Source organism: Accipiter gentilis, chromosome 1 (genome assembly GCF_929443795.1).
Source record: "Accipiter gentilis chromosome 1, bAccGen1.1, whole genome shotgun sequence".
Classification (NCBI taxonomy): Eukaryota; Metazoa; Chordata; class Aves; order Accipitriformes; family Accipitridae; genus Astur; species Astur gentilis.
The window spans coordinates 1,236,073-1,252,354 of NC_064880.1; the positions used below are offsets into that span (position 1 = coordinate 1,236,073).

Genomic DNA, 16,282 nt, shown 5'->3' on the forward strand with positions numbered 1-16,282 from the left:
GTCGTCGCGCAGCTTTTGATGTCAGCCCTCGTCTGCTGGGCTGAAAGTATAATGCCACCTCCATAGCCGTCCCTCCCCTGTTACGGTCACCTGTCCTGCAGTGTGAGTGCAGAGCACTAGGAATAACTGGAAAAGCCAAGTTATTTAAGCACTAGCAGTACATCAGCATTAACCTCAGGTTCCCTAGGGACTTGGTACCCCAAAGCATCTTTAGATGGGGTTTCTTTCACCTCTGTGTTTGAAACGCAGCTACTTCTTGGGCGGGATGGAGACTATGCTGCACCGACGCCGAACGTGATGGGAAGGAAGCCCGGCAGAGCCCTGTGGTGCAATCGGCCCCGGTGAGGTTTTCCCAAGATTGTCCTGGTACTGCTGCCCGCTGTATCCAAGAAAATGTTTTACATGCCACCAGATCCAAAGGAGCTAACGCCCCACAACGATTCATGGCGACTGATAGGGCTGCAGCTCCGAAGCAGCATTGAAATGAAATCTCAGCAGCCGCCGCTGCTCACCCTGAGCAAGTACCCAGGACTCGCTCTGGAAGAGGCCACCGCGCCGCTCAGGCCCGTAAGTTACTTCTCCTGCGCCGGAGGCGAGAGCGGGGAGAGGTGTTTTTCCCCACGGATGCCGACAGCCTCGCGCAAAAAATAACCTGAGGCTTCTGCGTGGAAAGACCTACCGGCCAAGTCCATCTCCCCCCTCAGCCCTCCCTGGGCAGCAGAACCGCTAGGAGGATGTGTCCCAACAGATTCGGAGCTGATAAAATCTTATTTATCTTCAACTGTTCACACTGAAGCGTCTAGACTTGCCTGCTTCGGGAGGGCTGCAGCCAAGTCCTCCCTTCTCTCTTGAAGGAAATGATTTGCTCAACAATTACTTTTTCCACAAATCCTCCCCCCTCCTCCCTACCAGCCGCCTCCTCCTCCTCCTCCTCTTCTACATTCCAGTCTCCTCATTAGCTCTACTCAAGACGTGTCCAGGACTGCAGTCAATGGATCCCAATAAAGCCACTAGCCTGGCAAGAGAGAGAGAAGAAAAGTGCTGCCTCCGGCTGCTAATTTCCTTGCGCTCCCCAGCAAGCAGCTGCGGAGCTGCATCCTGGGACAGGTTCAGACAGATCGCAGCGGAGAGGTGATAATAATGTGTCTGTCATCTTACTCAGACATGTAGCATCTTGCAAACCGCAAATACCGTTAACCGGCTCGGACGAATCTGTTACGACAGATCCTGGAAGACGTGCCGACTACAGAGCTAATTTTTTCTTTCTAATTTTTTTAATAACCGTTTTTTAATCACCAGCCTATATAACTTCTCACCGGGCTGGAAATTCCGCCCAAAGCTACTTTGTTGTACTATGAGCTGGGTTCAAATATGTCCAGCGCATCACCGATGCCCGAGAGGAGAGGGTCCACCGGTGCCCAAGGCACACGGGTGGGCTGGGCAGCAGAGATGCTGCCCGGGGACGGCCGGAGGGGATGCCCCAACATCTTCCTCCCTGCGTCCACCGTCCCTGCACCACGGTGGCGAGGCATCAGGGCGATGGCCGGGGCCACCGCTGGCCGTGCCCGGGATGGGGAGGTCTCAGGGCACCTGGTAGAGCCCCTCTGGTCCCCCCTAGCCATCAGCATCTGCAGGGGCCCCCCGTCACCCGCAGGTCCCCCCAGCCCCGCTCCCATGAGTGCTGGACCGCCGGCGATGCCTCGGGGCAGCAGACCAGTAGGGAGAGGCTGAGTCGGCTCTAGCCTGCGTTCTTCCACCTTCATTATCGTGCCACTGCTGCTGATTAAAACCCCTTGGTTCACCCCCAAAGGAGTCCTCTCCCTACCTTCCCTGGCGTGCACATCCTTAAAATAACTGCCAACCAGGATCACAGCCGTTCTTAGTCACTGCTCAGCCAGCCAGCGCTGGCACGCTCGGGGGTTGTTTTAATCTTTTCTAGTAAGTCTGACTCCTTCTGTGTGTCTGGACACTCGGGTCCCCTGACCAGGCCAGCACTGGGGTTCCCCCTCTCCAACAAGGAAGCCAAAAATCCAGCGAGGCAGTTATTTCATGCCGCATTATCCAGACTGGATACGAGGAGCAAGCTGGGAGGGGAGGGAAGAAAAGGCTGAGTCGGGCTTGGGATTCATTGCTGGAAACGAAACGCAAAAACCAGAGCAGCAAGACCTGGACTCGGGGGGGAGACCCCCAAGTGAGCGCAGCCAGAGAACATGGTTTATTTACCGAGGGCCCACCCAGCATCTCTCTCTCCCCCTCTCCTTTAGGCGCCGGAGGTCAGGGCTCCCAGGAACGCTTTCAGCCACGCTTCTTGTGGCGCGGGACGTGGCCCCGCGTGGTAAAACCTTCTGCTGCCAGCGGTGCAGAGGATTTGGCCGGGGCTCTGCGGGAGCTGCCGGGCCAGAGCACAGACGTGCGTTTCTTTCTGCAGCCTATTTATCATCTCCGTTCCTCCAGCGGGTCCCTCAGTCCCCACCTCCCCTGCGTGTGTTTCAGATCCCAGCGCAGAGGAGCTGGCCAGAGCAGCCTCATTTCCCCGGCGCGTCCTCTCCCACCTCCGCAGCAGTCCCTGCGGGAGAGCGTTGCCTTCCCGCTGGAGCAGCAGTTGCCAGTAAGTCGTTCCCTTGACCTGTGCATACCATACACGTTCGAGATAGTGGAGCTGATAGTGGGATCGTGTTGGAACATTGCACACCGAATTCCTTTGCCTTTTTTTCTTAATTCCATTGTGTCTGGAGCTCCTGGAGCCTCATCCACGCCCTGCGAAAGCTGGTGGAAAGCCTCCGGTGGGCCGGCTTCGATGGGCTTTGGAGCGGGCTGACGCTGAGGCTGCTTTCCTACTTCTGGCATGCCAAAATATCCACGCTCTTCTGCCCAGCTACTTGGATAAAAACAAAGATGTTTGCGGCTCAGAGGTAGAGTGTACCGAGCCGTGCCTGCCCCTGCTCAGCTGCAGGCTGCTGCTGTTGGACAGGTAACCTCCCTAAAATATGGTAAGGTGCCAGGGAGAGTCTAAGAGGGGGCTTGTTTTCTATAGATGCTCCAGAAGGTTTTTCCCTCCTCTTTACAACTGCCTCTACCCCAACAAGCTTCAGAGAGCCACCAGCAAGGGAGAACCTACCTCCTGCCACACCAATTATTTCCATCCTCCTCATTCAGTTAGCATCAGACAAAACGTTTCAGCTCCCCCAGGGCCCACGCTCCAGCTGCAGGATCTACGGAGCGACTGGAACCGGTTCAGCACGTCAGCGTCCCACTGGCCGAGCGCTGGGGCGCAGACCGGTTTGCTGTGGGTGAACTGCTGGACACCCCTCCACTGCAGCAGGAGCATCTCACCTTGGCTTTGAACCTCTCCAGCCTTTCCATGGCAGGCTGTTTGCTCCCCAAAGCAGGAGGCAAGACCCTGGATGTGACCCGGACCCCCCCCCTGTGCCCATGCCCAGGTTAGGGGACCCCCCACCTGCTTAGCTCGGGGGTTTGCCCATCTCCCCCCAGCTCCAGGGGCTCCGTACGAGCCCGGGCAGCTGCCCCACACCGGGGGGGCTCGAGCCCCTGCATCCTTTTGCAACCGGGCTGTGGGAAGCCAAAGACCCTATTAACGCTTCTGCTGGCTCTGGCACACGTGGTAGCGTTTTAGAGGGGAGGGAGCACCGATGCGCCGCAAACCCGACTTGAGAAAAATACTAATTATCCATCAGTTACCAGCTGGCCGGCGTGGCGAGGGGCTGCCTGTGAGAAAACAGCCGAGATCAGCTCACGGCTCTAGCGTGTATGGGCAGCTCCGGGGAACCGAGAGTCCTGATAGCTTCCAACAAACAGGCAGGCTGCCGACATGCCCCGTCTTGCAGCGCCGCAGCTCCCGGTCCTCCTCCCAGCCCCGTCGAAGCAGCCTACCAGAGGGGGGCTTTGAACCTACAGGGAAAACCTTATTTTCAGCATCTGGCCATTGCTCTCTGCTGATAAGAAGGCCATTAAAAATGGAAAGGGAGGCGGCAGCAGCCTGGAGGTTTTCCCGCAGCGCAGACCAGTGTGGATGCTGCGCTTCAGAGTTTGCGGCGACGTGCGATGCTCAGACCCCAGCCCGGGTCAGGATATCCAATGTCACCCGCCCGCTGCCCAGCATCCCTCTGCAGGGACAGACCTGGTTTTGGTAACGTGAGCCCCACACCCACGTCCCGCATCATCGCCACTTCTCCATTCACCCTAAATTTAGAAATCCAGCATTTTACGGCTAGAGGGAACAGATGATGATCCTCTGGTTGGGTTCCCTACGCTGCTGGCCTAAGACCCCCTGCCTACTCGTTCTGCATTGAGCCAACGGTGTCTGCTTGAAGTACAGCTTATCTTTTGAAAGATATGCAGACTCTTCATTTGAATACTTCAGGAGTTGGAGAATCCGATGCATTCCTTGGTAAATTGTTCCTACGGTTAATTATCCTCACTGTTAAAAAATTTCCACCTTGTTTCTAGTCTGAATTTGCCTGGCTTCAGCTTCCAAGCACTAGATCTCATTATGTCTTTCTCTATTAGATTAAAGAGCTGTCTGCTATCAGCAACCATCTCCTATGCAGCCTGTGATCAAGCCACCCTTACTCTTCTCATCGAGACCTTTCATTGCAGAACGTTTCTCTGGTATCGCCCCACAAGGCATCTGTTCCGCATCTTTCACCTTCTTTGGCTCTCCCTCCCAAACCGTCTCTAGTTTGCCGAGGGAGGGTTTGAAGCGTGGACACGAGAACTGCACGTGCGCAGGAGGGCAGTGGGCTCGGTGATACCTCGCTGCCCTTGCCCGGGTGATGCTCGCCCCTGCCCAGCCCCTGTAGAGCCAGCCAGCTCATCTCCAAACGGTCCTGGGCCACGAGCCCCGGGCCCCTTAGGAGCTTCCTTTCCTAAGTGCGGGAGAGCGGATAACACCACCTCTCCCAAAGGAATAGCGAGGGGATCTCGGTCAAAACCCTTCAAAACTAGGAGTCTACTGGGCCACACGCTCCCATCGACCAAAGCTTACGATTGCATGGGAAGAGTACGCCAAATCGTTTGACAAGACGACTCGCATCGAACTATTTGGTTTGGTGCTGCCGGGATGCCAGCTGTCGGTTCCTCCTTGGCTGGATGCTCCGTGATGCGACCCCAGGTTGCGGCCGGTCTGGCAGAGCCGTTCCCCCGGGGCAGAGGGCTCCCTGCCGCTCCGAAACGCTGCCTGGCAAGGCGGCTCCGCCAAATTTGTGGTCAACGCTTGCAACGGTCCTGCTGTCAATTGTTTGGTGCAGTTAATCTTAAAGTATTCAAAAGCCACCAGGCTTCCTAGCTACGGGTGAAATAGGCAGCGGCGTTTCTTTCAAAGGGCTGAATCAAACTGTGCATGTCCTTTAGCGCACCGAGACGGTTAATTCAGCCCAGCGGTCAGATGTCACTGTCCCCAGCCCTACTGACTCTACTTTTAACTTTCCCTCCCAAGTGCCCGTATTCCCTAACAGCTTTCCCAGCCTTACTTGCATGCTGCTACAAACGCTTTCGCCACGTATGTAGAGAACCGCGCTGTGTACATACATCATTATTTGTATACTGACTGACTGGCAACATACAGCCTGTGGTTTTTTGCTGAATTCCTTTCCCCGTTTAACCAGGACAGACTTTCAAGTGCGGCAGTGGCAATGCAGAGCACCAGGTGAATGGGAGGAAGGCAGCAGCTTCATCTTCCAGCACAAAACGTGCAGCTGCGTGGCTGTGACAGCCATCAGCCGGGAGGACATGGAGGGAATGTGGCTGTCGCCGCAGCAGGACCATTCTTCAGGTGGCAACGCTGGTGAGCCGGACAGTCTGCACCCACGTCGGCGGTCCTGCGGAAATTACTATTTCAAATGAAACATGCCCCGCGCTCTCTGGGGTGCAAGATGCTGCTGACCCGCTTCTGTTCTCTGCCAGGCTCGGCTTCGTCGCGGTGAAATGCGGGCTGGTCGGCGCTAGCCCTGCAGCCAGCCTGCTTCTGGGGGATGCACGATCACCCCGGCATCGCGGGTCAGAGGTCTGCGCATCTCGCCGATTGCCTTGCCAAGTGTTAAAGCCAGTTCAGGCGTTTAACTCCTCCGCTCGGGACTGCTTGCCAGCAGCCCCCCCTTGCAGCCGCACACCCGGCAGCCTCAGCTCCCAGCCCCGGCTGGCGGGAGCATCCTCCGTGGCACGCTCACCGGGCATCTCTCGAGTCCAAGCTGCTCTCCCGAGGCTAGGAGGGCTGTCACAGCATCCATGTGGCACTGGCTGCTCCGACGTACAAGGGAGACCTTAACACAAAGGCTTGAGAAAAAAAGCAGTCCTGTCCTGATTAGCACAGCTCCCGGTAGGACGTGACAGCTACGGGAGCACGGTCGGCACGGGGTGATGCTGAGACAGTCTGGGCTCCGTTTTGTTAGAGTTGTGGAAAGATCCCAGGTGGCTGGGATGGCTCCAGCGAGGGAAAGGGGCTGTGATGGGTTCCCTGGCCACGTGGGACCACCTCGGGGAGCCTCTTGCTGCTCCCTCTGCTCTGCTGGGGACAACCGGCCAAAAAGACCTTAGTGGCTTTTTCAATTTACTCCCGGCAGCTGCAATGTGCATCGTCTGGGACGAGGGAAGGGTATTTCCTTACTGCTAATGAAAGCGAGCACTGAGCGTATCTTTAGTAGATGCCCTCTCTGTCTTTGGGCTCGCATGAATACACCCTGCCCACAGCGCTGTCTGAGGGTGTCCTGCAGCGCCCGGCCCCGGCGGCGGCTGCGTCCCCTCCATCCCAAAGCCATCCCCGGGGCACCGCTAGCTGGGGACAGTGGCGAGCCAGCATCAGACACTTCCCAGCTCTCCGTGCCAGGACAGCTGGGATAAGACACCCTGCATCTGTGTGAGTTCGGTTTCGTTCGGATGCTTTTGTGGCGCGGGAATGCCTCCTTTCCCTGTGCACGTCCTCTGGAGCTTTAAAGTGATGTGAGCTATCCCCCAGTGGGGACAGGAGCGGGCTGGAGTCACCTCCTACCCCGAGGACCTTCAGTTTATTCAACACCTAATGAAATGCATCCTTTAGCAACACCTTGCAAGGAAAGACGGTGGAAAAGAGCGAAGGCTTAACTGCTCCTACAAGGGCAAGTTGTATTTAATCGCAGGGCTGGTCCCAAGCCCCTGCTCAGTGCGACTCGGCAGCGACGCCGTGAAGCTCCGGTGACGGGGCGCAGGGAAGCCGCTCGGCTGCCCCAGCCGTGAATTTGGCTGCATTCGAATGCCAGCTCGCTGCCGGCGCTGCGGCAGCTGCCGTAGCCGGTCCCCTCTCACCACAACACGCCGGGAGCAGCCCGCCGTGCCGCACCAGCCGCAGCAGCGAGCGGACCAGCACCGAGGTCGGCCACGGCCCGGGGTCTGCCTGCACGGAAGCATCCGAGGATGCTTTCTGTCTACCGTGGGAAGGGCTGTCTTGGCAATTAAACACATCAGCCTCCAAAAATAAAAGTCATTATCGCACCTCGGGCTGATACATCGCTCCTGGTCTGCTTTGCCCATTTCATGATAATGTCAAACCGCAGCCCCGGAGGGAGCCCCGTCGCTCCCTCATTGTGTCAGTTTTCTCGTCCCAGCCTTTCTGCTCTGCGAACATTTCCCGGAGGAGAAAGCCTGCCTGCCTGAAGCGTGCCGGTGGTGAGCAGCTCCCCCAGGCACTCAGGGAGGCATCTGCCACAGAAATGCCTCCGATACCGGCCGCAAGTGCAGTTTTTTTCTTAAAAATAGGGACAGTGCCACACAGGGAACTGAGGACCTTTTGCCACAAAAAGCAAAGCAGTCCTTGTACACTCTGCCCGGTTCCTGGGTCCCTGATCTGCAGAGGACTCCTCTGCCGGGCTGCAGGCGCATGGCCAGACCGGCGGCGGAGCAAACCCGCATCCCCGCTCCCCAGGAGCAGGCTGCTGCGCCCACGCCGCGGACGGCACGATGCCGTGCAGCCGTCCCGCCGTGATTAAAAACCAACTCTGTTATTTTGCTTTGACTTCTAGGGGTGAAGCCGCTTTTCTGACGCGAGATGAAAAAGGACCGTAAATGACAAGCAAGAATTTACAGCGAAGCTGAGAATGGCCCCAGCAGATGCGAGCAAAGGTCCATCTCGTCCACTGCCTCACCTCTGACAGCGGTCACTGGCAAGCGCCTAGGGAAGCACCACGAGAACAAGGCAGGTACTTCCCCGGCACATTTCTCTAGCTTTGCGATTTTCGGGGACCTTTACCCGCAGTTTAGGGAATCGCTGTGCTTAACAGCCCTTCTGGAGAAAATCCCTGAAAAGCCGCTCGGAGGGGGGTTGCGGCCAGCCAGCCGAAAACACCGTCGGCAGTAGCAAGCATCTGTCTAGCGAAGGCAAGAAGACATGCAACTTACTGTCCAGGTGGCTGACTTGGCGGTGCTGGATTGCTGGAAGGTCACCTCAAAGTGGTGGGGACCGGGGTAGTCAGTGTTGGAGGGGATGACGGGAGCTGGGGACATGGCGTCGAAGGTAGAGCTGGGCTGCGAGTAGGGCGAATGCGTTGGGACATTGGAGGTGTGCTCGGAGCTGTAGGGGCTGGTGGAGGCTGCTCTGCTGCCGATGCTCTGATCCATGCTGTTGTTCAGCAAATTGAACTGGGACTGGAGGAAGGGAAAAGGGGAGGAGGGAAAAAAGAAAACACCAGCCAGTTTAGAGACATGGAAAGCCCAGCCACACTTCTTCAGGGCTCCAGGTGTCCTGTTACAGCCTCCTTAAAGGGCCAGCGTGCGGGAAAGCCAGCCAAAAGAGCTGGTTTGGGTCGCTCGGGTTTTTGAACAGGTCACCGCTTGTGCAAGGGATAAACCCAGCAGGCTGAAATCACCCCCTTCTATCCGCTCCATCCTCCCCGGAGGCAGCGAGGTGCCGAGATCCCTGGATTTCTAGCGCACCTGCCTATGCAAAGCCACGCTTTTTGCCAGCGGGAAACCGGGCAGGGATTTTCCGGGGGTTGCTCAGGAGTGGGAGAAATCCCGCTGACGGGACGGGGAGCGACGGCCCTGTCCCGTGCACAGGGCTCTGCTCGACGGTGGCCTTTCCAGCGGCCAGTGGCCATTGGAAAGCCAGTGGCTTTCCAGCATCGAGGCCCAGGGAAGCTGCCCCGGCACGCAGCACCGGCACGAGGCGACCGACCGCCAACCCCCCGACGAAGGGCATCGCTCCCATCGCCACTGCATCGCTCAACGTCCGACCTGTTTTCCGGGCATCTCCCGCCTGCATTCGCTCGTCAGGAACGTACACGCGCACGCCGCTTCTGGAAGCGTTTCTCTAAGAAGAGCCTGCTCTGAATGGTGGTTTGTGTAATTCGTTTCCCAGCCGGGATGTTTGCTTTCAGTGGCTTTTGCTGATGCAGGTCTAATTTGGGGAAAACCTCAAACCTGCAAAGCATGTAGCTGCGATGTGGCACCCTGCAGTAAGGTCACAGAGCAAATGTACCTATTTATGCATATGCTGGCTCTTACTCCAGACACGCTGGACCAAATCCTGACTTTTTACAGGTTTTTTTTCTTATTCCTCTTCCAAACAATTACTGTCAGATACTTCCAGTACGAGCTGGCAGCTCTTTTACCTGCGGGCATAGCCTAAGCAAAGCGATGTTCTCAAAAGCCGCAGGTTAAGGCGGCCTTAATCCTTTGTCTGCAGATCAGGCCCCCCCAAAATCATTTTTTCTCTGGTCAAGAAATAAACTGGCGTTTAAAAAAACAGATCCCAAATGTAACTGTTTCTCCAAGCAAGCGGGATGTTTTTCCCCCAGACATCTGCAGTTCCCGAGATGCTCAAGGGTTGCTCCCCCGGCATTTGCAAGCCAGCGGCACGCTGTTAGTCCCAGCGCTGAGCCTGAGCTCCGCCGATGACCGTGCACAGCAGCCGCCACATCGCCGCTCATCGTCCCGACTCCCCGCATCGCCCTGCGTCCCGCATCACCCGCCTGCGCTCCCCCCTTCTCCCGGCTCCAGCTCCCCCCTGCCTCCCAGCAGGGACTGTCCCTCCAGCCACCAGCACCAGCTGGGGCAGCTCTGGGAAACTGGGAGCTACTGGGAGGCGGCCGTCACCGTCCCTCAGCCCAGCGGGCTCAGCTGTCTGCCTTCGCCTCCGAAGGGCTGCAAGGCTCACAGCTTAGGAATCAAGAGACGTGTTTTAACTTGGGATCCCAACCTCACCCAAACGTCTACGATGTATAATGGTTTAAAGGCAATCACCCTTCTCCAGGGAAGTTCTCCTGTTGTCTGCATCTCTCGCAAGGTCGTTGGAGCCTGTGACTAACTGGAGGAATGCTGAACAAGATCTGGCTTGCTTTTACACATACAGCCGTTTTCTCCCCTAAAATATGTGCGTAAACCCCTCTATTCCTTCTCGCCGCTCTATAAATAGCCCTGCCAAGGACCAAGCACCCCCATCCAAGCTTTCCACAATCCCCAGCTTCACCCGGAGAAAAAGTTACAAGAAACTTCAGCGAAACAGGCCTTTGAAATGCGCGTGGAAAGCCCTTGCCCTCCAGCCGGGAAGCTGGTGGCAGGTGACACAAGTCACCCTTGAAAAGCAAAGCTCGGGCATCGACCAGGAGGAGAGCAGCAAGGGGAAAAGGGATTGCTGCTTGTCAGGGCTGATCCCCGGGCCAAATAATCCCACAGAATCACGACCGAGCTGGTTTGTTCTCCCGGGACAACGGAAGGGCCCAGCCGTGTGCCTGTTTTAGGGATGAATGGCGCATAAGTGCTCCGTGCTTGACAAGCAAACAAGGCGATTCCGGCACTACCCTTGCACACGGCTGTGCGTACTCGGGAAAATCGGTCTACGGCCGCAGCGCCCGGCAGAACACGGCGCGTGTGCTGCCGCGGTGGCTCATCTCCTGCCGAAACGGGAAATATGGGAAGTAACTGGGAAGCCTTTCGCCTCCCTGCTGCTCGGGAGCCGCTCGGGAGCAGCTGAAGCCTGCGGCTGTAAAGCTTAACGGGTGGGTAAATCGGGACCGATCCACTGAGAAGAGCATCCCAACCTCCGCATGGGAGGGAGCCTTCCCTCGGGAAAAACGGTGACCTCTTCGCCCGTGAGGGAGACACGAGACCCAGAGCATCACGTCTGCAAGCCGGGCTGGCCACCCCGAGCCGGCATCCCCTGCCAGCACAAAGCAACAGGCAGCGCCCCGAGGACCGGGGCTTTGCAAATCCGCTGGCAGAGATACCCGAAGTCAAATGACCAACTTGTTTTTTAAAACTGACTAAATTTTGGAAACATTCCCTTAAAAGACAAATCAAAGGTTTGAGTGTTTGTGTGTGTACGTGTGTGTCAACAAACCCAACACAGCCCTTGTGTCTGTGTTTCTGTAAATATATATGTACACACGCACGTTTATCCGCACACAGGTATAAATATTCACAGCACTGCAGCAACGACCTCCCAAGTAACAGCACTAGAGTACAAAACGAACCCGGTACATACGTGCTTTGTACCAACACACCTAAGACAAAAAAGAGGACTGAAGTAATTTCTGGTTGGGAAGTGCAGCACCGCACCTTTCTATCTCTCTCTAACGGCATCGATGCCTGTACCTAACTTTTGCCAGAGAGCAGACACAAAACACTTTTGACTATGAAATCAACCGCAGCGCTTGAGGTCGGGGCTGGAAATGTATCGCCTGCAGCGCAGGTACTGTTTCATCTGCTCTGCCCTCCCAGAGACTTTAAACCGGGGAAGGAAAGCCTGCCTGGGGCCGCGGGTGCCTGCCGCCAGCTCGGCTGAGGAGGTCCCCAGTGGACGACAAACTGGTGCCAGTGGACGACAAACTGGCGCCAGTGGTGCCCAGCACCACGCGGCGTTCCTCGGACGGATGCTCCAGCTAACACCCATCCCGTCCGCACGGACGCGGGAGAAGGAGCCTGCACCCTTTTGCACCAAAGGTTTAAATCGCATCCCGCGTGCCGGCTCCGGCAAAGCGGGAGAGGAATGCCGACCGAGCCGCCAAGGCTGCAGCATCCCACACTGACGCGGATTATCGGATGGGGAAAGGATTGCACCGTGACAAGCCCCTGGCACGTCCCAGGCAGCGGCGGGAGCACGCACCCGGCTCCTGCCTCGGCGGCGGCAGATGATTTCCAATAAAAGCAGCGAGGCAAACCCCATTAAGAACAAGTAGCACCTACCGTGGTATAATGCTGCATCGGGTCGCTAATGTACAGCATTTTAGTTGTCTCGGGATTCACGGAGCGCTGGGAAGCGTCCCGCCACGGGACTCATGGGGTCGGGGCGGCGGCGGGGACGGCCGGGGTAGGAAGGCGGGTGGAAAGAGGGAGCGCGGGAGCAGGGCCGGGGCGGGCAGCGCCAGGGATGCTGCGCTGGCCACCCGTGTGCCGCCGTGTGTTGGCTTTTTTGCTTTTTTCATCTCCCTTAGTTCTGTCAACTAGCTGCATCCAACAACAAAACGGGGCCCACCCCTTCTGTCCCTCATGACTATTCATTAAAGCACAGGGCAGGTCCCAGCTTGCCCAGTGATGGACTGGGCGATACCAACCATTCCCACCGCAGGGAGAGCGGGGGTCCAGCTCCATCATCAAACCCGGCGAGATTCTACCCCAGAAAGCTGCTTGCGGCCGCGCTGGGCTGGAAACCCGCTTGGCCGGCACCCTTCGCCAGCAGACCGAGGTGGCTGCGCTTGCATCGACCGGGCGATGCAGGGACTCTGAGACAGCTCCTTATCTCAGAGATACGGAGTTATCCCTATCTAGATGGATAGATGCGGATAGGTGTGGGTAGATGGATAGCTAGATGGCCACACAGGGATAGATGGCTAGCCAGACGTCTAGATGGACAGATATGGATAAATAGATATCTGGGGAGACCAGGCAGATTTCCTTCTGCCTCGAAGCGGATGGGGGAACGGTGTTCCCTACGGCCAGACCCCACCGTGGAAGGCTGCACACTGAAGCAGATAAGCCGTCCAAAGAGCGCCGTGGCGTGTTTTGAAAGGTGGAACCAACCTCCCCACACCACCCACAAATAGGTCAGCGGCAGTGTCGCACGTAAAGCCTTAAGCGCCGCGCGAACTACCAGTCCTGAAGCTGTCACCTCTCAGCAAAACGGGGGGCTGAGGAATTGCTTACATCTTTAATCACAGCAACCCCTCCCACAGGACCCCGAGACGAGTTTTAGGAGCAGTGCAGCGCCCAAGCAATGCTGAGAGGGAGCACCTCGCACGACAGGAGGCCAGGTCGCAGAGCATTTCGGTGCCCTGCTCGCATCCACCGAGCATCAGCGCCGGCGCTGGGTACCGCAGCACCCGCTGCTTCCCGCGCGTCCGCTCCGGCCCCGCTGAGCACCACAATCAGCAGCATCACAGCACGGACCGAGCGGCCCCTCCGCTGCCGCTCCCGTGTCTCCTGCCTTTTTTTCGGGCCGGTGCCATCACGTTATCCGTGCATTTATTTTCGTGCGCGTCAGCCTGCCACGCGTTTCGGTGACGCCAGCCGGCGAGAGCTGGCCGCGGCTCACCGGGAGCTCACCGGCGCAGCGCTCAGTTGCACCATCGGGCCAATGTAAATATTTACTACCGGCTCATTATCCCGAGCAAGGGCCGGGAGCCGGCTCTGCCCTGCCTGCGCGCAGCCGCTGCGCTCAGAGCCCTGCAAGGCCCTGGCAGCACCGAATCCCGCCGGGCTCGGCTTCGGTTACAGCGGGAACAACAAGAGAGGCGACGGCAAGCTCAGCGAGGGGCAGCTCCCCAATTAGCACCCACCGCCCCCGCCGGATCCCTCTGCCAGGCTCCTGCCCATTGCAGACAAAGGCCGGGGAAGGGAGGGAAAGCAAGCGAAAAGCGAGGGAGAAGGGGGCCGGGGGGGGGGGGGGTGGAACGCAAGCTGGCGTGGAGGGAAACGGTGGCTTTCTGGAGGGAGATGCTGCCAACGGCCGGGGCTGCTTCAGGGCTGCTCCCGGGAGGCCACCCTGCTCGGGGCACTGAACGTGCACAAGCGACCCGGACGTCTCGCAGGACCACTACGCTTTTCAAACCCGCTCTCCGCCTTGGACACAGGCGCACCAGCTTCTTGGAGGGAAGGGCGATGGCACGGACCCTCGGAGACCGTGGTGGGAGCAGAGCTGGGCACTGGGAGCGCAACGTGCCCCTCCGGCAGCTCTGCTTCGTCAGCAGCTTACAAACGGCTTTGACTACCCAGCACGTTTATACCGGAGCGAACGAGACTCTCCTCCTGCCGGGGTGCTCGAGCTCCGCCGCCGTTGCAGCACAGAGCCCCTGCGGCTGCGTGCAGCGATGTTATCTGTTAATAAGGAGCCACTCTTTTACTGAGCGCTGTACCATCCAGCTGCAATCCTGCACTGCAGTCATCAGTTACAGGTTATCAGACCCTGCACAAATGACAGCAGCGCTGCACCCGTAGTGTTCGCGTTCGGTTTATGAACCAGCAAGCATCCCACTGCCCACCCCGGAGCCCCCAGCCCGCTACAGGGAAACCAAGTTTGCGTCTGATGGGGCTCCCACTGGTGCAGTCCGAGCACACTTACCATGACCGAGTCATTCATGCTTCTCATCTGGAAGACGTCCATCGTGACCTCCGTGCGGTTGGAGACCTCATTGCTGCCTGTGTGGTTGGACGGAGGGAGGTCGAAGTAGGTGCTGTCTGGCTCCCTGTGGAAAAGGTGACGGCAGGCAGTCAGCCTCCCGGCTCTCCATCGCGGCCCGCACCACCACCGCCCAGCAACGTGCGATTCCCTTGAACCTTGTCCCCTTCTCAACTGCTCCCTCCATCCTCTGCTTTGATTTTCACATGGCAGGGCAGGCTTTGCCTGGTGGGTAAAGCAAGCAGAGGTGGGACGGTTTTCACCCCCCCAGCTGCTCTAGCGTATCTGTCACCTCAGGATGTCTTTTAAGTGCGAGGATACCAAGGCAGAAAGAGGATGGAGTGAAGCGCAGTCCTTCCTCCTTGCTTGATTAGAGCGTGAGGCTCAAAGGCCAGAAGACTTGCAAAAGTCTTGGTGTGACCGGAAGATGTTTAATTTTAGAAAATACCCCTTTTAATTAGGCAGCCACCAAGCCTCACGACCTCCTAAGTGGCAACCGACGAGTAAGAGCGCATCCTCCCAGGCTTGGTCCCAGCATCCCCTGCCCGCCCCGGGCAAGGGTCCCAGCCAAAAGGCACCGTCTCTGTGTGGCCCTCCCCGTACGTGGGACAGAGGGTCTCACGTACCAAGGCCAGGCTGTAAGGGCCACGGTTCAGGGAAACCGGCCAGCTGTGCCGGTACTCGGCTGCGGCTGGCCAGGGCTGGCTCCGTGAGCAGCCCTGATGTGCCCACGGGGATGCGGGCAGGGGTCCCAGGGTGCTGCAGCAGGCAGGGCACGGAGGATGAGGCCCGGCGGCTCTCCTCGGCACGAGAATGACTCAGTGTCCCCTTCCCAGCTGCTGCCGCGGCATTTCTGGTCCCCAAACACCTTCGCTTCCTCGAGTGAGAGGAAGCGTGCCCCGACGCTGACCTCCGACGTGCACGGGGCAGCGGTGCCGTGGGAGCGCCGCGCCGCGCTCCGCAGCCTTTGTGTGCGCCGTGCACGTCGAAAACGCAGAAACAGCGTCCGATACCTGGAAACAAGGTTTGTGGGGCTCTGCTTCCAGCGTTTGCACGCTCCACAGCCTTGGACCCACCTAGTGTTGCAAGGGCAAAGGCGTTTGGCGAGAGAAATGGCCTGAGGCGAGCGATTGGAGTCTGGGAGCAAAATTCTCAATGTGGGAAATGGATTATGTGAAAACTGGAGCAGGCAAAAGAAACTTGCCTCCCTTCGGGCCACAGCAGTGATACGTGCTAACGCAGATTACAGCGCAAAGGGCCGCTTCTGCCTCAGAATACACCTCAAGGCAAATGATCAACCACCACTTACAGCGTGCTCCAGAGGTGCTCAAACGTCGTGCCTTCATCAGCTGGAGATGACTGGGACATCTTCGCAGAGGGGGAGTCTGACAAAGGATAAATCACTCTAGGGGCAAAGAAAACCAGCAACGTTAGCATTGCCGGAGTGCCATCTCATGTCAGCAAAGCAGCCGGCGACGGGCAGGAGTTTCCCACCTCGCTCCCAGCGGCACGGCAGGGACCGGAGCACCAAAGGGCCCATCGTGGGGAGGTGACGCCCCCCATCCCCGCAGCGGGCTGCAGGCAAGGAACGGCGTGGGTGGCCCAAGCTTAGCCTGCTGCCCTGAAAGACAGCTTGCACAGGACAGGAGGCGACCGGCAACCCCTTTGCCGCAGACCAGGACTGCA

The 16,282-nt window shown here is 58.0% G+C and overlaps 1 protein-coding gene across 6 annotated transcripts in view; it reads right to left on the reverse strand.

Moving 5' to 3' along the window:
• TP73 (tumor protein p73) overlaps positions 1–16,001 on the reverse strand; it is a 29,119-nt gene extending 13,118 nt beyond the window's left edge. For 4 of the 6 annotated variants that reach the window (XM_049801576.1, XM_049801569.1, XM_049801551.1 and 1 more), the window contains exons 1-3: positions 15,906–15,997; positions 14,540–14,663; positions 8,386–8,631 (exon numbers count right to left, since the gene is read on the reverse strand). In XM_049801576.1, the coding sequence (XP_049657533.1) occupies positions 8,386–8,631; positions 14,540–14,663; positions 15,906–15,964 (429 nt within the window). In that variant the 5' untranslated portion in view covers positions 15,965–15,997. Of the gene's footprint in view, positions 1–8,385; positions 8,632–12,168; positions 12,208–14,539; positions 14,664–15,905 lie in introns of those variants that run through there. The other 2 variants (XM_049801542.1, XM_049801560.1) reach the window with 2 other exon arrangements.
• Positions 16,002–16,282: the final 281 nt, after the last annotated feature.